This window comes from Gobio gobio (assembly GCF_949357685.1).
Source record: "Gobio gobio genome assembly, chromosome: 24".
NCBI classification, from domain to species: Eukaryota; Metazoa; Chordata; class Actinopteri; order Cypriniformes; family Gobionidae; genus Gobio; species Gobio gobio.
In genome coordinates, this window is record NC_137120.1 from 5,332,788 (window position 1) to 5,357,417 (window position 24,630).

Consider the following 24,630-nt stretch of genomic DNA (forward strand, 5'->3'; position numbering starts at 1 on the left):
CTTCTGCATGACCATATTCTACTACCTTACTAGTTTATTGAGACAAAAGTCATTGTTAATAGTGAGAATTCAACTAAAGTGTGACCGATATTATGAAATAAAGCATTATGTGTAAGTCATTAATACTGTTATTAATCAGGGATGCGTTAAATTGATCAAAAGTGAAATTTTTAGTGCTACCAAAAGATCATATTTATATTTTTTTGAGCTTTCTATCCCTCAAAGAATCACGAAAAATAAAACGTGTCACGGTTTCCACAAAAATATGACCGTTTTTCAACATGGATAATAATCAGAAAAGTTCCTTGAGCAGCAAATCGTACTATCCTGAAAATTCAGCTTTGATCACAATACATTTTTTTAAATTTATTTTTTAATAATATATTCACATAGAAAACTGTTATTTTGAATTGTAATAATATTTCAAAATGTTTACTGTATTTTTGATCGAATAAATGGTAAGCAAACAAGAAAAAAATCTTTGAATGGTAGTGTGTATATTTCTATAATATATACACACCGATCAGGCATAACATTATGACCTAATATTGTGTTGGGCCCCCCTTTTGCTGCCAAAACTGCCCTGACCCGTCGAGGCATGGACTCCTCTAGACCCCTGAAGGTGTGCTCTGCTGTGGTATCTGGCACCAAGATGTTAGCAGCAGATCCTTTAAGTCCTGTAAGTTGCGAGGTGATGGTCCAGTTGTGATGCTCCCCATGTGCATCAATGAGCCTCGGCCGCCCATGACCCTGTGGCCGGTTCTCCACTGTTCTAGGGGTGCACGATATATCGATTCAATATCGTTATCGCGATATCACGTTGCCCGATATTATATCGCAAGTCTCGCGATAATTATGCGATATTTTGTTTATGACAAAATGAGACGCGTTTACATTCTTTATCAGATCTATTTTTTAAAAAACCGGGTCCCTCCTACTCGCCCCTCTCTCTCAAATAATGTCATTATTTACTCATCTAATGTTGTTCAAACCTGTATTAATTTCTTCTGTTAAATACCAGACAGCTGATGGTAGCCGTTGACCTCCATATTATTATTTCCAACAAAGGGGACCAGCAACTGTTGGTTTCCAACATTCTTCCAAATATATTTTATGTCCAACAGAAGAAATTACTTTATTCAGGTGTAAAACAACTTGAGTGTCAGTAATTGATGACAGAATTTTCATTTTTGAGTGAACTCTCTCTTTAATTTTACATTTATTCATACACTTTCATGCTGTACCGCTCTGAGCTGCCACTGTAAATCTGTATATATATTTATTTTATATTATACTATACACTAGGAATGTGTACAAGGGTTTTTTTTAAGTAAAGTTTTAAATAAGGTTTTTCCAAGTCTTTTAAGTAAAATAAAAAAAGAGTATTGCAATAAAAAAAAAAAATTTATAATAAAAATAATAATAACTCTTGCTGTTCCTGTCGGCTAAGAATAGAATAGCAGAAAACTGATGTGACAAGCCATCAGTACCGAAACCGAACCAAAAACGTGGTTAAAAAGCGAGGCATGTATTGAACCGTGGACTTACTGTATTGTTGCATCCCTACTATACAACCAGACATGATTATTTATTTATTTATTCATGTTGTACCAGTCCAATAGGACAGTCAGTTGAAATAACCCTTGTGTTGTATCTATTTACATCCTTTTATCCTATTGTAATCTATATTGATGCGTTTTCCGTAACTTTTGTAATTTTACATAGGTTTAAAAATATCGAAATTAAAGGGTTAGTTCACCCAAAAATGAAAATTCTGTCATTAATTCCTCACCCTCATGTGGTTGGACACCCGTCAGACCTCCGTTCATCTTCAGACACAAATGAAGATATTTTAGTGTAAATCTGATGCTCTGAAAGTCCTCCATTGGCTCAATGGCACGGTTCACTCTCAAGACCCTTAAAAGGCACTAAAGACGTCGTTACAAAGTCCATCTCACTACAGCGGCTCTACAATAACTTTATGAATCGGCGAGAATAGTTTTTGTGCGCAAAAAAACCCTAAATAACGACTTATATAGTGATGACGATTTCAAAACACGGCCTCATGAAGCTTCGAAGCGTTATGAATCAGTGAGTCGAATGATGATTCGGATCGCGTGTCAAACTGCTGGAATTTGGCGATTCAAACTGCTCATTCGATTCACTGATTCATAACGCTTCGAAGCTTCATGAGGCCGTGTTTTGAAATCGTCATCACTATATAAGTCGTTATTTAGGGTTTTTTTGTGCACAAAAACTATTCTCGCAGATTCATAAAGTTATTGTAGAACCACTGTAGTGAGATGGACTTTGTAACGACGTCTTTAGTGCCTTTTAAGGGTCTTGAGAGTGTAAAGTGCCATTGTGCCAATGGAGGCCTTTCAGAGCATCAGATTTACACTAAAATATCTTCATTTGTGTCTGAAGATGAACGGAGGTCTGACGGGTGTCGGACGACATGAGGGAAAGTCATTAATGACAGAATTTTCATTTTTGGGTGAACTAATATCGATATCGCAATATCACATTTTTGTGAATATCGTGCACTTTTGATAGAGACTGGCCACTGCAGGCCGGGAACAGCCCACAAGAGCTGCAGTTTTGGAGATGTTCTGACCCAGTCGTCTAGCCGTCACAATCTGGCCCTCGTCAAACTCGCTCAAATCCTTACGCTTGCCCATTTTTCCTGCTTCTAACACATCAATAATGTTCACTTGCTGCCTAATATATCCCACCCACTAACAGGTGATGAAGAGATCATCACTGTTATTCACTTCACCGGTCATAATGTTACGCCTGATCTGTGTTTTCTCCAGTCTTACCTGCACTTTGTGATTTTTCCAGGAGGAATTCCCGTATTTTCTCCACCCAGAGGTACAGAATACTCTCCCCGGGATTCTCCCTAAAGAAAGAAAATCACATTTCATAACGCCACTCAGATCAGGCTGAGCTGACGGGGGAAGAACACACACTCACACACACAGCTCATCCAAACTATTGGCCAGAGTCCTTCTGTCCGGTCCTCGGAGCCAGGCCGCACTGTCGGGACAAAACCACACCAGTCACAGGAGATTCACTTACTTCCCATCTTCCCATGAGAGGATTCACACATACTTGAGTTGATATATTGGAGGCGCTGAGCTCGGGTAATCTGGAGGAAGGATGATCTTCAAACAAACATTAAAGGATTAGTTCACTTTTAAATCATCTTTTGCTGATCATTTACTCTCCCCCATGTCACCCAAGATGTCCATGTCTTTCTTTCTGCAGTCGAAAAGAAATTAAGGTTTTGGATGAAAACAGTCCAGGATCGTTCTCCATATAATGGACTTCAATGGGCTCCAAACGGTTCAAGGTCCAAATGACAGTTTCAGTGCAGCTTCAAAGGGCTTTAAACGACACCAGACGATGAATAAGGGTCTTATCTAGCGAAACGATCAGCTTCTGAGAGAAACCCAGCAGTATTTATGCTATTATTTTACCTCTTAACAGACGAACGTGATCATCTCTGAGCTCCGCCATAACTTCCGCTAAGTGAGGTCAAAATACGAGTGTGGTCATAGATGTATCAATCGTAGATGCCTCATTCTACTGATCCGTGCAAGCGCTAATGAGGCATCTACGTATACATCTATATTTTGACCTCACTTAGCGGAAGTTATGGCGGAGCTCAGAGATGATCACGCTAAAATATAGATCAAAATATAGATGTATACATAGATGCCTCATTAGCGCTTGCACGGATCAGTAGAATGAAGCATCTACGATCAGAGGTGTCAAGTAACGAAGTACAAATACTTCGTTACCTTACTTAAGTAGAAATTTTGGGTATCTATACTTTACTGGAGTAATTATTTTTCAGCCTACTTTTTACTTCAACTCCTTACATTTTCAAGCAATTATCTGTACTTTCTACTCCTTACATTTTAATAATAGCCTCGTTATTCCTATTCCATATCGGCATGTTTTCATTCCGGCTTGTCGTCAAAAAAAAAAAAACTATCCACTGTATCCAGATAAATCGCGCCATCCGGATAGAGTGAATTTGATTGTGGTTGGATGAGAAGGATAAACACAAACCATTCCGACACCCTATTGGGTTGTAGGCGATCAATCACGCCTGCACCTGCACAAATCACACACCATGTTGCCAGATAGGGCGGGTTCTCGCCGAGGAGCACGTACTTTCAGCCAATCAGCGATCAGCAGGCAGACGTGCTCATTCATGACTTTAGCCGGGTTTTTAACGCGATGACTCGTAGCTGTATATTCCAGCGATCGCTATGCCAGTGGCATTTATACAGTAAGTTGTATCTACAGTAAAGAGTGGGAGAGTGACTCAACTCTCAAACGTGAATTACACATGTGACACGAAGACTCTTTATAAATATAACCATGACTCCTGTCCATCGTCATACACACACATCTGCAATTAGCAGCACCGACAGATGCTGAAAGATGTTAAAATCAACGATTAATCCGTTCTGACTGTACTAAGTGCATTTGCCATGTACTTCACAAAAGACGTACTGTAGTTTTGTCAAAGCAAAGTGCAACAGTGGTAAGCGCATGGTTGTTATTTTTTGTTGGCGGATTACAGTATCAATGAATTACGCATTTTGACAGTGGTGTGTGCATTAACGTGTGAAATGCCTGTTAATTACATTGCTTTTTCCAATCTCTATATTGGGCACTTTTTGCACATAAATTGGCTTCTTACTGTTGACATTGTGTTTTTCTGAGGTATTGCCGTTTTGACAGTTTCTACCTGGACATAGTCATATTTGATCCGTTTTACTGGGCTTTTTTTTTTTTTGAGGAGGAGGGGTATGCACTGTGGCACGGCCTAATCTTTTGTCCTTAAAGGGATAGTTCACCCAAAAATGAAAATTCTGTCATCATTTACTCACCCTCAAGTTGTTCCAACCGGTATGAGTTTCTTTGTTCTGAAGATATTTTGAAGAATATTTGTAACCAAGCAGATTATATGCAACCATTGACTGCCATAGCATTTTGCCCCTACTATGGCAGTCAATGCTTTCTCTATCTGCTTGGTTACAAACATTCTTCTAAATATCTTCAGAACAAAGAAACTCATACCGGTTGGAAGTACTTGAGGGTGAGTAAATGATGGCAGAATTTTCATTTTTGGGTGAACTACCCCTTTAATGGCATTTTTTCCCCTTACATTACTTTTACTTTTATACTTTAAGTAGTTTTGAAACCAGTACTTTTACACTTTTACTTGAGTAAAAAGCTTGAGTTGATACTTCAACTTCTACAGAAGTCTTTTTAAACCCTAGTATCTATACTTCTACTTGAGTAATGAATGTAAATACTTTTGACACCTCTGTCTACGATCGATATATCTATGAGCGAGGTCGTATTTGACCTCACTTGCCGGAAGTTATGGCGGAGCTCAGAGATGATCACGTTCGTCTGATAAGAGGTAAAATAATAGCATAAATACTGCTGGGTTTCTCACAGAAACTGATGGTTTGGCTAGATAAGACCCTTATTCATCATCTGGTGTCGTTTAAAGCCCTTTGAAGCTGCACTGAAACTGTCATTTGGACCGTTTGGAGCTCATTGAAGTCCATTATATGGAGAAAAACCCTGGACTGTTTACATCAAAAACCTTAATTTCTTTTCGACTGCAGAAAGAAAGACATGGACATCTTGGATGACATTTGGGTGAGTAAATTATCAGCAACAGTTTATTTAAAAGTGAACTAATCCTTTAACATGTAATTATTCATGAGCGCGTTTAGCATATTCATGAGTTTGATCTATGGGTGGTGTACCTGTAAACAGACCGTCCATGTGGGCTGATGGGTGTCGTCTGAGACTCTGATGCAGAAAACTCTTGAAGCTTCATCGATCACACACCATTCATCGCCATAGATGGAGGAAAGCGCTTCCACCTCCTCTATCTGCGCCATAAACATCAGCTCAGCTCATCACTTCATCATAAGACAGATATAAACACCTGTCGTCATACCTGAGACTGCAGGTCCGCGTCATTCTCCTCCGATGGGTCCATCGAGTTCAACACATGACAGCTGCAGAAAAGCTCCTGTTGCACAGAATTCAGCGTTAAAGTCCCACTCATTAATATTCATAAGCCTTATTAATATGTATATTTAATGTAACGATCGATTGAGACATTGAGAAGTGCATTTCATATTAAAGTGACAGATAAAACGCACGTGATCTTGAAGTAGGAAAGTTTCAAAACAACGCACGCACAGTGCTTCCGGGTTAGAGCGTGCGGTCACGTGGGCGCCTAAAAAAATCATAAATGAAATTATTGTACTTTTGTCATTTTTGCATATTGTATTATTGTACATATGTATTTACAGAATACAAGTTTCATATTATATTGAATGAATATTACGTTAATAATGTGTTCAAGTTATTAATATTAATTATTTTATTTTTTGTTTAATATTCGTGTTAATGTACATTAAATTAATATATACTATATATGAATACATTTACTGCTACATTAAATTATCGATGTATTATAAAAAATAAATTATTTATTTGATCATTAACATTATATAATAAAATTATATACATATATATATATAAATATTTTTATATGATAGAATAAAAGGTCCATATTATATGAAATAAGTATTATTAAAATATTAGTCATAATATTTATTTTAATAATTATTTTTATTTGATATACAATTATATTTTTTATCACTTTTTATTTTAATTTTAATTATTTATATTAATTTACAATAAATACATATTTTAAATATAATATTTTACTGCTATATTAAATTATCAACGTATTCTAAAAATGAAATATGATAGAATAAAACAACCATATTTATATGGGATAAGTATTATATTCATAATATTTATTTTTAATAATGAATTCAAATGATTAATATTAATATTTTTATTTTAATCACTTTATTTAAAATGTTTTAATTATTAATATTAATGTACATTCAATTAATATTTTAAATATAATATTTTACTGCTATATTAAATTATTGACGTATTCTAAAAAATAAATTAATATTATCTAATAAAAAATTATATATACATATATATACGTTTGATATATATTAGTATTTGATTATTAATATTATAGAATAAAATGTCCATATTATATGGAATAAGTATTATATTAATAATTATTTTAAAAGCTCTTATATTACCAATATAATTTTTTTCAATCACCATTCAATTAATATATTGGATAGTATTATATTATATGCTTGTATATTAAATCGTTGAAAAGTAAATAAATAAATACTTTATATTTTTGTATAAAATAGTATAATGTTTATTTTAATTACACATTTAAATGTAAATGTTATTACAAATAATGATATTAATGTTTTATTGTTATATCTAACTGTCTCTATATCTATATCTTTATTTTTCTCTAGATCTACATTTGTCTATCGCGATGGAGGGACGTCGAAAAAGCACTAATGAGCCAAGCCCCATCGCCAGCCAATCAAATCACGGCATTCAAAAAACGTCACCTCTCAACCACTCACAGAGAGCGGCCTCATTAATTATTCATGACATGCCAATGTTGTTCCACCTCACGCGGGCTGGCGGAGGAGAAAAACATACTGGAAACGAGTGAAGATCGTCACCATGGCGACAGCGATTTATCTCGAACATTATCTCGACAGTGAGTATAATTCATTTCCGAACAAATATTGTGGATTGGACGTTTTTTATGCGGGATGAAGGTGTTTTAAGAGGTCCAGTTTGAGGATGTTTTGGTGGCTAATGTCAGATTAGCATTAGCTAGCTTAAGCTAGTTAGCCAACAGGTTGATTAGCTTCATCTCTACTGTACAACGCTGAGAAAATATATTTGATTCTTCTTTTTGTTGTTGTTTAACTCATTTTATATACATCTATCGCGAAACCAAAGCAAGTTGTAAATGCATTACATAAAGTAGTTAGCCAGCATGCTAACAACAACATGCTATGTCAACAAAGTCATAATGTGTGAGATTTTACGTGTGTGTATGTGTGTTTGCAGTCTGTGTTTACATCTAGACTCAATCCAGAACTTCCCTCTTGTATGTAAACAGTACTTTTTGTAAATTGAGATGTTTTTATGACCCCAGGCATCGAAAACCTGCCCTGTGAGCTCCAGAGAAACTTCACACTCATGAGGGAACTGGACAACAGAGCGGAGGGTGAGAGGACGTCTTCTGCCATACTGTGCTGTCTACATAGGGAGCATCATAGGGGATCAAATTGATGGGTGTTTTTTTTGGTTTTCTCCCTTCTTTTGCAGAAAAGAAATGCGAAATCGATAAGCTCGCAGAAGAATACATCACTAACGTCCGAAATCTGGCCCCCGACCAGAGAGTGGAGCACCTGCAAAAGATCCAGAACGGATTCAGCAAATGCAAAGAATACAGCGACGACAAAGTGCAGCTCGCCATGCAGACGTACGAAATGGTCAGTGCCGGTGATCCCAGGGAATTTGACATTTGTTTTTATAATAAATATCATATTCTGTCATTTAATTGCGTAGATTTGAGAACGCAATATGATCTAAAAGTGTGGGAACCTCAAACATGTTTATTTTAATGTGTCTGTATTTTATCTTTTTGCGTTATATTTATTTACCCTCTGGTGCTCTTCGGTCGAAAATGACCAACATATGTATTTTTTCTAATTTCAATTAAATTAAAGTACTATATTTTAGGTCGACAATGTTGTTTATTTAATATATGTGACCCTTGACCACAAAACCAGTCATAAGGGACATTTTTTTAAAATTGAGATTTATACATAACCTGAAATATGATTTAATTATCTTTCCATTGATGTATGGTTTGTTGGGATAGGACAATATTAGAAAATCTGGAATCTGAGGGTGCAAAAAACTGAAATATTGGGAAAATCACCTTTAACGTTGTCCAAATGAAGTCCTTAGCAATGCATATTACTACTATTAATAATTTTTTTTATATATTTACGGTAGGAAATGGAACATGATGTTTACTTAATATCCTTATGAGTTTTGCCATAAAAGAAAAATGGATAATTTTGACCCATACAATGTATTGTTGGCTATTGCCACAAATATACCCGTGCGACTTATGACTGGTTTTGTGGTCCAGGGTCACATATTTGAATTTTTAGGGGATTTTATTGTACTAAACTATATTTATGCAGTAGTTTTAATCAATTTATTCACTTTTTTGAGCAACTTAAACTGTGGTAAATCTCTGGCCTCTTTTTAAAGACAATACTTGACTGATTATTGCTGAAGTGAAAAAAGTTAAAAAAGTGAACTTGAAAAAGGTTTTAAATTTATTGTTATGAAAAATGCACAAAAATGCCATTTTAAATTTTTATATGAGGTGTATATTTTTCAAAACATGGTTTATTCTAAAACTGCGAGAAAATCAAAGTCTAAATAAGTTGTGTTTCATATTTGAGGTTGATATCTCAAAAAATGAGCTTTCGGTCAGAGATGAAATTCGCCTCCCATTCATTTCCAATGCGCTCATTTTTGACCAGCAAACAATACAAGTGTGGCTGTTTTTAACCTTTGTGTGTGTGTTTACATAGCAAGTGCCAAATCCTTTCCCAAGTTTCATACCATTCAGATAAAGTAAAAAAATTAATTAGGGCTGTTTAACGATTAATCGCGATTAATCGGATCCATAATATATATATATATATATATATATATATATATATATATATATATATATATATATATATATATATATATATATATATATATATATATATATATATATATATATATATATATATATTAGACATAGCGCACACAGATGTATTATGTAAATACAAACTTTTATTCTGAATGCGATAAGTCGCGAATAATCGTTGAACAGCCCATAAATACCCCCTTCAAAACATAAAACTCTTCACTCAGAAATGACCAAAGAGCACCAGAGGGTTAAAATATCTGCATGTATTTCTGGTTGTTTGTTTGATTATACTTTTAATATGTTGAATTTGATTTGCATATGGTAATTTGTTTAATTGTTATACATTAGCTTATATTTGTTATATTGCTTATTGTTATTTCAGTGTTTTTTTTAGCAGTTCAACTTTTTTCGGTTTATTGCCAAGACAACATTTCTAATAATCACTTACTATAAGTTTTTCACTTAATATTTCAGCTTTATTTAAATGAACCGTATTGTTATTAGTAGTTTTCGTTCACGAAAATAACCCTGTCCAGTCAATCACTGCTGTGCTGTTTTAAACAGTTTGATTTTTAAATATTGTTCTGTTTTTTTGTATTATTATTAAAGGGGTCATCGGATGCCCATTTTCCACAAGTCGGTATGATTCTTTAGGGTCTTCATGTAAAGTCTGTAACATACTTTGGTTAAGATTCCTCAGTGTTAGTGTAAAACAACACCCTTTTACCTCCTCAAAAACAGCTCTGTTCACAGCGACCTGTTATGGTGCATGTCTCTTTAAATGATAATGAGATACTGCTCACCCCACCCCTCTCTTCCGTGGGGCGTGTAGACATGTGAAGTGCTGCCTTGAAAACGAAGGGCTGTCAGTGGTTGTGGGGGCGGAGCATGAGCAATATGACGTCATATTTCTCAGAAAATTAAAACGGCTTGATTAGGCTTTTTTTAGTGTGTTTAGGCTTTTTGAGGATTTAAAAAAAGGAGTGAATTAATTTTTATCATTGTAGGGTGGTTGTGTCCACACATTTATATGCAAACACCATATAAAAGTGAATTTTGCATCCGATGACGCCTTTAAAAATAACCCTGAGCTTCTTCTCTCTAGGTGGACAAGCACATCCGAAGGCTGGATGCTGACCTCGCTCGCTTCGAGAACGAGTTGAAGGAGAAGTTGGACGTCAGCGGCTACGAAAGTCCAGACAGCAGAACGCCCAAGAGTAAGATCGAACGTGGCTTGTTTTGTGGCTTGTTCATCCTGTACACGATAAAATAAATATGAACTGCTTTCCTCCGCAGAGGTAAGCGGTAGAGGAAGCCTGAAGGAAAAACGACGCCCTAAAGGAAGAGGACGGAAATCTTCAGACGACGACTCGCCACGGAAAAAGAAAATTAAAAACAGGTTAGAGTCACATTGCGTGAATTTTAAGAAACGGTTCGCCCAAAAATTACTATAATACAAGTAAGATGCAGCGTTTGATTCGTTTTCATCGGCCTATTTGTATGTGAATTTTGGGATATCCAAAATTCAACGCTGGATGGAAATGCCAAGATGCGTATGCGTTTAATTGAGGCAGATTTTTTTTATCTGATGGAAACACATTTACCAAATAAGTCCCTCAAAACCTCAGGTGACTTTGCCTAAGCAGAGGTTGTGATTGGATTATGGGACTAACCAGCGGACCAATCACATCGCAGCATCTCAAATGTAGGATTGGTGGTTCTGAAATGCCAGAGTCAAAGTCTGATCAGAATGATTTGGTTTAATTCCCTCCAGTAGCGTCTCACACGATTTCGTGACAATACCAGTATCACCGGCGGGGGCTTTTAAATCTCGAATTCTAAACCGAAAGTAAAATGCGCACCGCACAAACGACGGCGCGGCCGTGAACAAACAACAGCGCGACCGTGAACGAACAACAGCGCGGCCGTGAACAAACAACAGCGCGACCGTGAACGAAAGACAGCGCGACCGTGAACGAAAGACAGCGCGACCGTGAACGAAAGACAGCGAGGCCGTGAACGAAAGACACCGAGGCCGTGAACGAAAGACACCGAGGCCGTGAACGAAAGACACCGAGGCCGTGAACGAAAGACACCGAGGCCGTGAACGAAAGACACCGAGGCCGTGAACGAAAGACACCGAGGCCGTGAACGAAAGACACCGAGGCCGTGAACGAAAGACAGCGAGGCCGTGAACAAACAACAGCGAGGCCGTGAACGAACGACAGCGTGACCGTGAACGAAAGACAGCGAGGCCGTGAACGAAAGACAGCGAGGCCGTGAACGAACAACAGCGCGGCCGTGAACGAACGACAGCGTGACCGTGAACGAAAGACAGCGAGGCCGTGAACGAAAGACAGCGAGGCCGTGAACGAAAGACAGCGAGGCCGTGAACGAACAACAGCGCGGCCGTGAACAAACAACAGCGCGACCGTGAACGAAAGACAGCGAGGCCGTGAACGAACGACAGCGTGGCCGTGAACAAACAACAGCGCGACCGTGAACGAAAGACAGCGAGGCCGTGAACAAACAACAGCGCGACCGTGAACGAAAGACAGCGAGGCCGTGAACGAAAGACACCGAGGCCGTGAACGAAAGACACCGAGGCCGTGAACGAAAGACACCGAGGCCGTGAACGAAAGACACCGAGGCCGTGAACGAAAGACACCGAGGCCGAGAAACGAAAGACAGCGAGGCCGTGAATGAACAACAGCGTGACCGTGAACGAAAGACAGCGAGGCCGTGAACGAACAACAGCGCGGCCGTGAACAAACAACAGCGCGACCGTTTACGAAAGACAGCGCGGCCGTGAACGAACAACAGCGCGGCCGTGAACGAAAGACACCGAGGCCGTGAACGAAAGACACCGAGGCCGTGAACGAAAGACACCGAGGCCGTGAACGAAAGACACAGAGGCCGTGAACGAATGACACCGAGGCCGAGAAACGAAAGACAGCGAGGCCGTGAACGAATGACACCGAGGCCGAGAAACGAAAGACAGCGAGGCCGTGAATGAACAACAGCGTGACCGTGAACGAAAGACAGCGAGGCCGTGAACGAACAACAGCGCGGCCGTGAACAAACAACAGCGCGACCGTTTACGAAAGACAGCGAGGCCGTGAACAAACAACAGCGCGACCGTGAACGAAAGACAGCGCGGCCGTGAACGAAAGACACCGAGGCCGTGAACGAAAGACACAGAGGCCGTGAACGAAAGACAGCGCGGCCGTGAACAAACAACAGCGTGACCGTGAACGAAAGACAGCGAGGCCGTGAACAAACAACAGCGCGACCGTGAACGAAAGACAGCGAGGCCGTGAACAAACAACAGCGCGACCGTGAACGAAAGACAGCGAGGCCGTGAACGAAAGACACCGAGGCCGTGAACGAAAGACACCGAGGCCGTGAACGAAAGATAGCGAGGCCGTGAACGAAAGACAGCGAGGCCGTGAACAAACGACAGCGCGGCCGTGAACGAAAGACAGCGAGGCCGTGAACGAACAACAGCGCGGCCGTGAACGAAAGACAGCGCGACTGTGAACGAAAGACAGCGAGGCCGTGAACGAACGACAGCGCGGCCGTGAACGAACAACAGCGCGGCCGAGAAACGAAAGACAGCGCGGCCGTGAATGAACAACAGCGTGACCGTGAACGAAAGACAGCGAGGCCGTGAACGAAAGACACCGAGGCCGTGAACGAATGACACCGAGGCCGAGAAACGAAAGACAGCGAGGCCGTGAATGAACAACAGCGTGACCGTGAACGAAAGACAGCGAGGCCGTGAACGAACAACAGCGCGGCCGTGAACAAACAACAGCGCGACCGTTTACGAAAGACAGCGCGGCCGTGAACGAAAGACAGCGAGGCCGTGAACGAAAGACACCGAGGCCGTGAACAAACAACAGCGTGACCGTGAACGAAAGACAGCGAGGCCGTGAACAAACAACAGCGCGACCGTGAACGAAAGACAGCGAGGCCGTGAACGAAAGACACCGAGGCCGTGAACGAAAGACACCGAGGCCGTGAACGAAAGATAGCGAGGCCGTGAACAAAAGACAGCGAGGCCGTGAACAAACGACAGCGCGGCCGTGAACGAAAGACAGCGAGGCCGTGAACGAACAACAGCGCGGCCGTGAACGAAAGACAGCGCGACCGTGAACGAAAGACACCGAGGCCGTGAACGAAAGACACCGAGGCCGTGAACGAAAGACACCGAGGCCGTGAACGAAAGATAGCGAGGCCGTGAACGAAAGATAGCGAGGCCGTGAACGAAAGACAGCGAGGCCGTGAACAAACGACAGCGCGGCCGTGAACGAAAGACAGCGAGGCCGTGAACGAACAACAGCGCGGCCGTGAACGAAAGACAGCGCGACCGTGAACGAAAGACAGCGAGGCCGTGAACGAACGACAGCGCGGCCGTGAACGAAAGACAGCGAGTCCGTGAACGAAAGATAGCGAGGCCGTGAACGAAAGACAGCGCGACCGTGAACGAAAGACAGCGAGGCCGTGAACGAAAGACAGCGAGGCCACGAACGAAAGTCAGCGAGGCCGTGAACGAACAACAGCGCGGCCGTGAACGAAAGATAGCGAGGCCGTGAACGAAAGACAGCGCGACCGTGAACGAAAGACAGCGAGGCCGTGAACGAAAGACAGCGAGGCTGTGAACGAAAGACAGCGCGACCGTGAACGAAAGATAGCGAGGCCGTGAACGAAAGACAGCGCGACCGTGAACGAAAGACAGCGAGGCCGTGAACGAAAGACAGCGAGGCCACGAACGAAAGTCAGCGAGGCCGTGAACGAAAGATAGCGAGGCCGTGAATGAAAGACAGCGCGACCGTGAACGAAAGACAGTGCGAGCGTGAACGAAAGACAGCGCGACCGTGAACGAAAGACAGCGCGGCCATGAACCAACAACTGTGCGGCCGTGTGCATTGTACTTTCGGTTTAGAATTAGCGCCAATTTTTGGGCGGGTTGCTTGAATGGTGGGTTTATTAGCCTATTTTTCTTAATGAAAAACACAACAACAAAATAGTACAATGACAAACTCACTTAACCTGTTAACTGTCACCCCCCTTTTTGAAAAATACATGAAAATGCACTATCCAAACTTAAATGGTTGCAATTCCAGAATGCTTTGGACTATAGACATAAGGTTGCTCTCATTTTAAAGAAGACAGTGAGCAGATTATGGCTCAAGTGCAAACACTTCAAAAAATTAAAGTATGAAAAAGTTATGAAAGTTTAAATATACTGTAAAGCAAATGTACTGTACTAAATATTTTATATTTTATGTAAAATATATATGTTACAAAATTATTTGTACTCTAAAATTACTCTCACATAAAAGCCAAATGTCTAACCAATTTGTGTTCCAAATTTGAAGTTGATATCACAAAAATTGAAGTTCCCATGAGATTTTGTTTAGGCGCTGTACCACAAATAGCCACCGGGTGTCATTGAAATTCCATTGATTTTTTTTACACAATCTCCTGTAACAAATGTATATATTTTTGTCCAAATATCACAAAACAGTGGGCAGATATAGAACCGTGAGACTCAGACCTTTCCGACAATATGTGTTTTGTCAAGATTAGAAAAGGTTTTTATTTTAAAGTTTTTAAAATAATTGTTGTAATATGAAACATGACGACACCCACTAGGGGAGGAGCCGCTAGAAGAATTTAGAGTACTGTTTCCATGGTAACGCAAAATCCGATTTCAAAACTTTTTTCACAGGATGAATCTTGAGTTCGTAAGCTTTCGAATGATATATAGTTTGTCAACATTAGCTCAGGATAAATATAGGATATAATTGTTTTAACATGCAGTGGCAAATGGGCCCACCGGTGGGCCAGTGACAGTTAACAGGTTAAATAGGTGCTTTTACATTTCGCTTTGAAACCAAATCTTCCACTCTCGGGATGAATGAAATCTGACTCCTGCTGCGACTCACACTGTATTGAGCAGACACGTTCAGTTTTTCAATTGTCTGTTCTCTAACTGAACTAGATTATATTACTATAAAAAAACTACGGTGGGGCGGCTTTCACAGCAAGCCTAATCCCAACGCTAGAGAACAGGACAGCGTTTATTGTCTTTTTTGGAAAAAGAGAAAGCACGAATTTCTCAGGAAGTGAAAATTTTGTTCTCCTGAACACATCGTATTGGAAACGCTGTTTTATTCACAAATGTTTTCTGTGATATTCCAATTTTCCACATAACTTTGAAATGGACACATAACTATTTGCACTTTGTTTCCCGCAGCCCTGAGTTCTCGGAGTCCATCTTACCAGTTCACCCATCAGACGTCTTAGACATGCCCGTGGATCCCAACGAACCCACATACTGCCTGTGTCACCAAGTGTCATATGGAGAAATGATCGGATGCGACAACCCGGATGTACGAGCGGATCTCATGTTCATTCACTTGATACCGTGTTTTATTTTAGCCTTTCCTCAATGTATTTATTTAACAAAATGCTTTTCTTAACAGTGTCCCATTGAGTGGTTTCACTTCGCCTGTGTTGACCTGACAACAAAACCCAAAGGGAAATGGTACGTCGGTCTGTTCAGAGTTGCTCAATCAGGAACCGTCAGTATCTTTGGAAGATCAACAAACAACTTTGCTTTTCTGTCTTCCAGGTTCTGTCCACGATGCACCCAGGATCGAAAGAAAAAATGAGACGTTGAGATTACATTTCTATATTAATATACGTATGCATATATATGTATTTTGTCTAAGTGGTAAAATAGGATAATATATATATACTCCTTTATATGGCCATGATGAAATGTATGAGGGTCACGAGGAAACAAAGTTTTTATTTTTCAAAGTACTTGAAATGTTTCCATTTGTTTAAGTTTCATTCTGTGTTGTCAAATTGTCTTTTTTAGGCAATCTCGGATATATTATATATGATATAGGCTATATATTTTCCTCTCTTTACTTACTGATTATTTTTATGAAGCTTCAAGCATCCAAAACTATCACTCCTGTGCTTTGCTCATGAAATGTTTTTAGCGCGGCAACAAGTCGTTCGGCGTGATTCCGCTTTTAAGACGCTGAATTCGGCAGCCAACGTACGATTGTATTTCCCACTCTTGCACTTAAAGTGCAATGCGACTACTTTTCCTGCAACTACCGGTTTGCTTTGAAACTCTCCCTGTTGTTAGAGAGAAGCGAAACTGCAAGTAAGGTGTTTAATTATGGAAGCTTGTTTCTGCCACGGAATAAAACAATTTAAAAGATAATTGCGACTTTAATTACTTTTTCCTCAGAATTGTGAGATAAACAATTTAGTGAACAATTCAGAATTGTAAGATATAAACAATTTTGTGAAAAAGTCAGAATTGCGAGATATAAACACAATTTCGAGAAAAAAGTCAGAATTGCGAGATATAAACACAATTTCGAGAAAAAAGTCAAAATTGCGAGATAAACACAATTTCGTGAACAATTCAGAATTGCAAAATATAAAAAACAATTTAGAGAAAAAAGTCAGAATTGTGAGATATAAACAATTTAGAGAAAAAAGTCAGAATTGCGAGATATAAACAAAATTTTGAGAAAAAAGTCAGAATTGCGAGATATAAACACAATTTCGTGAAAAATTCAGAATTGCAAAATATAAACACAATTTAGAGAAAAAACAATTTAGAGTAAAAAGTCAGATTTGCGAAATATAAACACAATTTCATGAAAGTCAGAATTGCGAGATATAAACAATTTCGAGAAAAAAGTCAGAATTGCGAGGTATAAACACAATTTTCAGAAAAAAGTCAGAATTACAAAATATAAACACAATTTAGAGGAAAAACAATTTAGAGAAAAAAGTCAGAATTGCGAGATGTAAACACAATTTCCAGAAAAAAGTCAGAATTACAAAATATAAACACAGAAAAAACTATTTCGAGAGAAAAAGTCAGAATTGCGAAATAAACACAATTTCATGAAAAAGTCAGAATTGCGAGATATAAACACAATTTTGTGAAAAATTCAGAATTTTGAGATCTAAACAAAATTGCTAGGAAAAAAGTCAGAATTGCGAGATATAAACAATTTTGAGAAAAAAGTCAGAATTGCGAGATATAAACACAATTTTGTGAAAAATTCAGAATTTTGAGATCTAAACAAAATTGCTAGGAAAAAAGTCAGAATTGCGAGATATAAACAATTTCGAGAAAAAAGTCAGAATTGCGAGATATAAATTTGCAATTTCGAGATTTAGACACTTTTTTATGTTTTATTGTGGCGGGAACAAGCTTCCATATTCAATCGTTCCTACTCGTCTAAATGCAGATAATAACCCAAAATGTCATGCGGTATAACTGCCGTCATTTGAGGCTTTTCCGCTCGAGTTGGGCATCAGATTCCGCTTCATTCTTTGCGTTGTTTCCGAGAATCTTTTGCAGAACTCGAAGCGTTTCAAAGCGAAAGTACACGTGCGGCGTCTCGTTGTTGAATGTTTTAAACGCGTGATTTTGGCAGTATCTGCCGTCTTTTCTCCAGCAGCTTTGATGCACTTTTTAATCGACGGGACTCGGCACCTGTGGCCAGAACGCTTTCGGATTCAAAACCGTTTTTAATGCGCTAACAAAATGTCAAGAGGATCTACCAAAGTGAGATTAAGCGGCGTTAATGCTGCTCTTGTGTTATTTTACGATTCTATATGTGATCCAAATATAAAACATGAAATATTACTTCTATCATATTGACGTGAGACTACCTTATTGAACACGCGTACCTGTACATCTTTATATCGTGTCATCAGTAGTGGGTAGAATCCACTGGGTGGAAAGTGTGACAATCAAGTAGCGTTTTATTTTTTCATGTTTAACGATCCCTGGATATATGTTCCGTACAGCTTTTCGTAAAAACAAATAAATATTTACCTTTAAAACTCGTCTGTCGTTTGAAATGTCAAGTTTTGTGATGATATTGCTAGTATAAATCAATGATGTTTTTGTCTGTTTGTGTCGGCTGATAATAGATCATATTTTCAAAAAAATTTGTTTTTCATGTCCTCCATTTTTTATGTTTATTGAATTAAATATTTACAATTTTGTGATGTCAAAGAACTGGGTAAAACTATTACAGTGGCCTTAAAACAATATGTACAAATAACCCCCATAATGCACCAGTTCTCCATGTGTCAATCAGTTTTAAATCCGCCCCAGTGTCCGCGCTCCTCTAAAACTCATCATCGGACTGCTCTTCGTCCCAGCTGCACGTCTCTCGGACGCTGTTCTGTGGAAACTCCACTTCCAGATCGTACACAAAGTCTGGATCCTCTCTGTGTCTGCGGTTGCGCTCGAACAGCTCGTCCATCTGGGCCTTCCTGTGGTTGAGCTCTTCATCGCTCAGTTTGTTCAGGTCCTCATCGTTGAGCGCGGCGAGACTCTGGTCCAGGCTGAGGCCCCGCAGATGATCGCGGAGGATGAGATGAAGTCTCTCCAGCTGAGCCGAAGACACGGACTCCAGATAGACGCTGTGACGGACATGATTCTTCATCCTCTCTGCTGCTCGAATGCAGTCTGGAAAGAAGGTAGCACCACTTGATGATAATATACTTTGTCATTTGTTTCTTGAGCACTGCCACACCCTATTTCTTTGGGGCGTCCCTCAGGGTTATAGTTGAGGGCCACTTTTGTTCTTGTTTTTAGAGAAATGAATGAGGACGAATCTCACAAAACCCCTCAATAAAATGTCTAGGTCATATTTCGAATTAATTTCTTTGGGGCGTCCCTCAGGGTTATAGTTGAGGGCCACTTTTGTTCTTGTTTTTAGAGAAATGAATGAGGACGAATCTCACAAAACCCCTCAATAAAATGTCTAGGTCATATTTCTAATTAATTTCTTTGGGGCGTCCCTCAGGGTTATAGTTGAGGGCCACTTTTGTTCTTGTTTTTAGGGAAATGTATGAGGACGAATCTCACAAAACCCCTCAATAAAATGTCTAGGTCATATTTCGAACTTCATTTCATTGGGGCGTCCCTCAGGGTTATAGTTGAGGGCCACTTTTGTTCTTGTTTTTGAAGAAATGTATGAGGTAGAATCTCATAAAAAAAACCTAAATAAAATGTCTAGGTCATATTTCGAATTAATTTCTTTGGGGCGTCCCTCAGGGTTATAGTTGAGGGCCACTTTTGTTCTTGTTTTTAGGGAAATGTATGAGGACGAATCTCACAAAACCCCTCAATAAAATGTCTAGGTCATATTTCGAATTAATTTCTTTGGGGCGTCCCTCAGGGTTATAGTTGAGGGCCACTTTTGTTCTTGTTTTTAGGGAAATGTATGAGGACGAATCTCACAAAACCCCTCAATAAAATGTCTAGGTCATATTTCGAACTTCATTTCATTGGGGCGTCCCTCAGGGTTCTAGTTGAGGGCCACTTTTGTTCTTGTTTTTAGAGAAATGTATGAGGACGAATCTCACAAAACCCCTGAATAAAATGTCTAGGTCATATTTCGAACTTCATTTCTTTGGGGCATCCCTCAGGGTTATAGTTGAGGGCCACTTTTGTTCTTGTTTTTAGAGAAATGTATGAGGACGAATCTCACAAAACCCCTCAATAAAATGTCTACGTCATATTTCGAACTTCATTTCATTGGGGCGTCCCTCAGGGTTCTAGTTGAGGGCCACTTTTGTTCTTGTTTTTAGAGAAATGTATGAGGACGAATCTCACAAAACCCCTGAATAAAATGTCTAGGTCATATTTCGAACTTCATTTATTTGGGGCATCCCTCAGGGTTATAGTTGAGGGCCACTTTTGTTCTTGTTTTTAGAGAAATGTATGAGGACGAATCTCACAAAACCCCTCAATAAAATGTCTAGGTCATATTTCGAACTTCATTTATTTGGGGCATCCCTCAGGGTTATAGTTGAGGGCCACTTTTGTTCTTGTTTTTAGAGAAATGTATGAGGACGAATCTCACAAAACCCCTCAATAAAATGTCTAGGTCATATTTCGAACTTCATTTCTTTGGGGTGTCCCTCAGGGTTATAGTTGAGGGCCACTTTTGTTCTTGTTTTTGGAGAAATTTATGAGGTCGAATCTCACAAAACCCCTCAATAAAATGTGTAGGTCATATTTCGAACTTCATTTATTTGGGGCATCCCTCAGGGTTATAGTTGAGGGCCACTTTTGTTCTTGTTTTTAGAGAAATGTATGAGGACGAATCTCACAAAACCCCTGAATAAAATGTCTAGGTCATATTTCGAACTTCATTTCTTTGGGGCATCCCTCAGGGTTATAGTTGAGGGCCACTTTTGTTCTTGTTTTTAGAGAAATGTATGAGGACGAATCTCACAAAACCCCTCAAAAAAATGTCTAGGTCATATTTCGAACTTCATTTCATTGGGGCGTCCCTCAGGGTTCTAGTTGAGGGCCACTTTTGTTCTTGTTTTTGAAGAAATGTATGAGGTAGAATCTCATAAAAAAAAACTAAATAAAATGTCTAGGTCATATTTTGAATTAATTTCTTTGGGGCGTCCCTCAGGGTTATAGTTGAGGGCCACTTTTGTTCTTGTTTTTAGGGAAATGTATGAGGACGAATCTCACAAAACCCCTCAATAAAATGTCTAGGTCATATTTCGAACTTCATTTCATTGGGGTGTCCCTCAGGGTTATAGTTGAGGGCCACTTTTGTTCTTGTTTTTAGGGAAATGTATGAGGACGAATCTCACAAAACCCCTCAATAAAATGTCTAGGTCATATTTCGAACTTCATTTCTTTGGGGTGTCCCTCAGGGTTATAGTTGAGGGCCACTTTTGTTCTTGTTTTTGAAGAAATGTATGAGGTAGAATCTAAAAAAAAACCTAAATAAAATGTCTAGGTCATATTTCGAATTAATTTCTTTGGGGCGTCCCTCAGGGTTATAGTTGAGGGCCACTTTTGTTCTTGTTTTTAGGGAAATGTATGAGGACGAATCTCACAAAACCCCTCAATAAAATGTCTAGGTCATATTTCGAACTTCATTTCATTGGGGCGTCCCTCAGGGTTATAGTTGAGGGCCACTTTTGTTCTTGTTTTTGAAGAAATGTATGAGGTAGAATCTAAAAAAAAACCTAAATAAAATGTCTAGGTCATATTTCGAATTAATTTCTTTGGGGCGTCCCTCAGGGTTATAGTTGAGGGCCACTTTTGTTCTTGTTTTTAGGGAAATGTATGAGGACGAATCTCACAAAACCCCTCAATAAAATGTCTAGGTCATATTTCGAACTTCATTTCATTGGGGCGTCCCTCAGGGTTCTAGTTGAGGGCCACTTTTGTTCTTGTTTTTAGAGAAATGTATGAGGACGAATCTCACAAAACCCCTGAATAAAATGTCTAGGTCATATTTCGAACTTCATTTATTTGGGGCATCCCTCAGGGTTATAGTTGAGGGCCACTTTTGTTCTTGTTTTTAGAGAAATGTATGAGGACGAATCTCACAAAACCCCTCAATAAAATGTCTAGGTCATATTTCGAACTTCATTTCTTTGGGGTGTCCCTCAGGGTTATAGTTGAGGGCCACTTTTGTTCTTGTTTTTAAAGAAATGTATGAGGTCGAATCTCATAAAAAAAACCAAAATAAAATGTCTAGGTCATATTTCGAATTAATTTCTTTGGCGCGTCCCTCAGGGTTATAGTTGAGGGCCACTTTTGTTCTTGTTTTTAGGGAAATGTATGAGGATGAATCTCACAAAACCCCTCAATAAAATGTCTAGGTCATATTTCAAACTTCATTTCTTTGGGGCGTCCCTCAGGGTTATAGTTGAGGGCCACTTTTGTTCTTGTTTTTGAAGAAATGTATGAGGACTAATCTCATAAAAAAAAACAAAATAAAATGTCTAGGTCATATTTCGAACTTCATTTATTTGGGGCGTCCCTCAGGGTTATAGTTGAGGGCCACTTTTGTTCTTGTTCTGAGAGAAATGTATTTAGAAGAATCTCACCTATCAAGAACACGTTTAAGTCACATATAAAACAGACTTACCTGAATACTGAGAGAAGTTCCTCACAGGTATGATTCTTTTCCTCATCTTGCTGGTGTTCTTGTTCTCATATACGAGGATGATTGAAGGTGGAATGAATTTCACTCCACATTGCTTTGCTACAATGGACATCTTCACTCACGCTTGCATGGCCAGCTGCAGAATCAAGTGAGAAATATTATCCAAGTGTCAACCAATAGTTATATATTATTAATAAAATATTACTGCACGTAGTTGAAAAATGCTTATATCTTATAGTAGAAGAGATATTATGTTCATATTTATTTGAATAATGTTTTAAAATGATTAGTGTTTTATTTACTATTAAATAAATGATTGCAGTGATATTAAAGTATTGCTGTACTAAATAAATAATTGATTTGCTCATTAATATTATAATTGTTAGTAAAATATCTATCTAATCTATTCATCCGTCTATCCTTCCATCCGTCTATCCATCCATCCATCTATCTATCCATCCATCCGTCTATCTATCCACCCATTCGTCTATCCATCCATCCGTCTATCTATCCACCCATTCGTCTATCCATCCATCCATCCATCTATCTATCCATCCATCCGTCTATCCATCCATCCGTCTATCTATCCACCCATTCGTCTATCCATCCATCTATCTATCTATCTATCTATCTATCCATCCATCCATCTATCTATCCATCCATCCGTCTATCTATCCACCCATTCGTCTATCCATCCATCCGTCTATCTATCCACCCATTCGTCTATCCATCCATCCATCCATCTATCTATCCATCCATCCGTCTATCCATCCATCCGTCTATCTATCCACCCATTCGTCTATCTATCCATCCATCCATCCATCTATCCACCCATTCGTCTATCCATCCATCCGTCTATCTATCCACCCATTCGTCTATCCATCCATCCATCCATCTATCTATCCATCCATCCGTCTATCCATCCATCCGTCTATCTATCCACCCATTCGTCTATCCATCCACCCATTCGTCTATCTATCCATCCATCCATCCATCTATCCACCCATTCGTCTATCCATCCATCCGTCTATCTATCCACCCATTCGTCTATCCATCCACCCATTCGTCTATCTATCCATCCATCCATCCATCTATCCACCCATTCGTCTATCCATCCACCCATTCGTCTATCTATCCATCCATCCATCCATCTATCCACCCATTCGTCTATCCATCCATCCGTCTATCTATCCACCCATTCGTCTATCCATCCACCCATTCGTCTATCTATCCATCCATCCATCCATCTATCCACCCATTCGTCTATCCATCCATTCGTCTATCTATCCACCCATTCGTCTATCCATCCACCCATTCGTCTATCTATCCATCCATCCGTCTATCTATCCACCCATTCGTCTATCCATCCATCCATCCATCTATCTATCCATCCATCCGTCTATCCACCCATTCGTCTATCTAATCATCCATCCATCTGTCTATCTATATCCGTCAATATCTATCTGTCCATCCATTGGTCCATCTGTCTATCTATCCATCTATCCGTCTATCCATCCATCTATCTATCTATCATCCATCAATTCATCCGTCCATTCATCTATCTATCTATCTATCTATCTATCTATCTATCTATCTATCTATCTATCTATCTATCTATCTATCTATCTATCTATCTATCTATCTATCTGTTATTAGTGTTAGTAACCATAGTAACAGTGAGATGTTGCACAAAGCCTAGTTTCGCTTGATTCCATAGACCGTAAAAATTCACGCTGATTCTATCGAGAATTTTCTTAAAGGCACAAGTTCATATTTATACGCACGCATGAGCTTGTAAATAAACCAGCGGTAAAGTATAAGGCAAAATCATACTCTTGTTGTGGTCATTTGATTGAGGTTTCCATGCTTCCTCTTCGCTGCTGTATCCTCTTCTTCTGGTGACGAGTGTCGCGCACGAGCCGCTCTTTAGCGCCATCTGCCGGA

General features: G+C 39.3%; 3 protein-coding genes across 8 annotated transcripts in view; 1 reads left to right on the plus strand and 2 right to left on the minus strand.

Annotated features, from left to right (window-relative positions):
- impact (impact RWD domain protein) overlaps positions 1–6,270 on the minus strand; it is a 58,242-nt gene extending 51,972 nt beyond the window's left edge. Inside the window, exons 1-6 of one of the 4 annotated variants that reach the window (XM_079807185.1) lie at positions 6,210–6,262; positions 6,002–6,076; positions 5,805–5,933; positions 3,115–3,167; positions 2,983–3,039; positions 2,823–2,902 (exon numbers count right to left, since the gene is read on the minus strand). In XM_079807185.1, coding sequence (XP_079663311.1) covers positions 2,823–2,902; positions 2,983–3,039; positions 3,115–3,167; positions 5,805–5,933; positions 6,002–6,043 — 361 coding nt within the window. In that variant the 5' untranslated portion in view covers positions 6,044–6,076; positions 6,210–6,262. Of the gene's footprint in view, positions 1–2,822; positions 2,903–2,976; positions 3,040–3,114; positions 3,168–5,804; positions 5,934–6,001; positions 6,077–6,209 lie in introns of all 4 variants that reach the window. The other 3 variants (XM_079807184.1, XM_079807186.1, XM_079807187.1) reach the window with 3 other exon arrangements.
- A 1,266-nt stretch (positions 6,271–7,536) lies between these two features.
- ing5a (inhibitor of growth family, member 5a) lies at positions 7,537–18,690 on the plus strand. 3 transcript variants are annotated; one of them, XR_013815805.1, is made up of 9 exons: positions 7,537–7,669; positions 8,117–8,188; positions 8,290–8,456; positions 10,794–10,905; positions 10,985–11,087; positions 15,954–16,089; positions 16,183–16,244; positions 16,332–17,761; positions 17,841–18,690. XR_013815805.1 is itself a non-coding variant. In XM_079807588.1 (8 exons), the coding sequence occupies exons 1-8, from the start codon at positions 7,633–7,635 to the stop codon at positions 16,369–16,371; spliced, it is 729 nt and encodes a 242-aa protein (XP_079663714.1). In that variant the 5' UTR covers positions 7,537–7,632; the 3' UTR covers positions 16,372–18,690. The 3 variants fall into 3 exon arrangements, 1 of the variants encoding a protein (XP_079663714.1); XR_013815806.1 differs by lacking the exon at positions 17,841–18,690 and having other exon boundaries at positions 7,560–7,669; positions 16,332–17,138; positions 17,277–17,355; XM_079807588.1 differs by having other exon boundaries at positions 16,332–18,690.
- Positions 18,684–24,622, minus strand: cep19 (centrosomal protein 19). Its single transcript, XM_079807589.1, has 3 exons — positions 24,520–24,622; positions 22,669–22,822; positions 18,684–19,223 (listed from the first exon to the last, which is right to left on the minus strand). The coding sequence occupies exons 2-3, from the start codon at positions 22,796–22,798 to the stop codon at positions 18,880–18,882; spliced, it is 474 nt and encodes a 157-aa protein (XP_079663715.1). The 5' UTR covers positions 22,799–22,822; positions 24,520–24,622; the 3' UTR covers positions 18,684–18,879.
- Between the last annotated feature and the right edge of the window lie 8 nt (positions 24,623–24,630).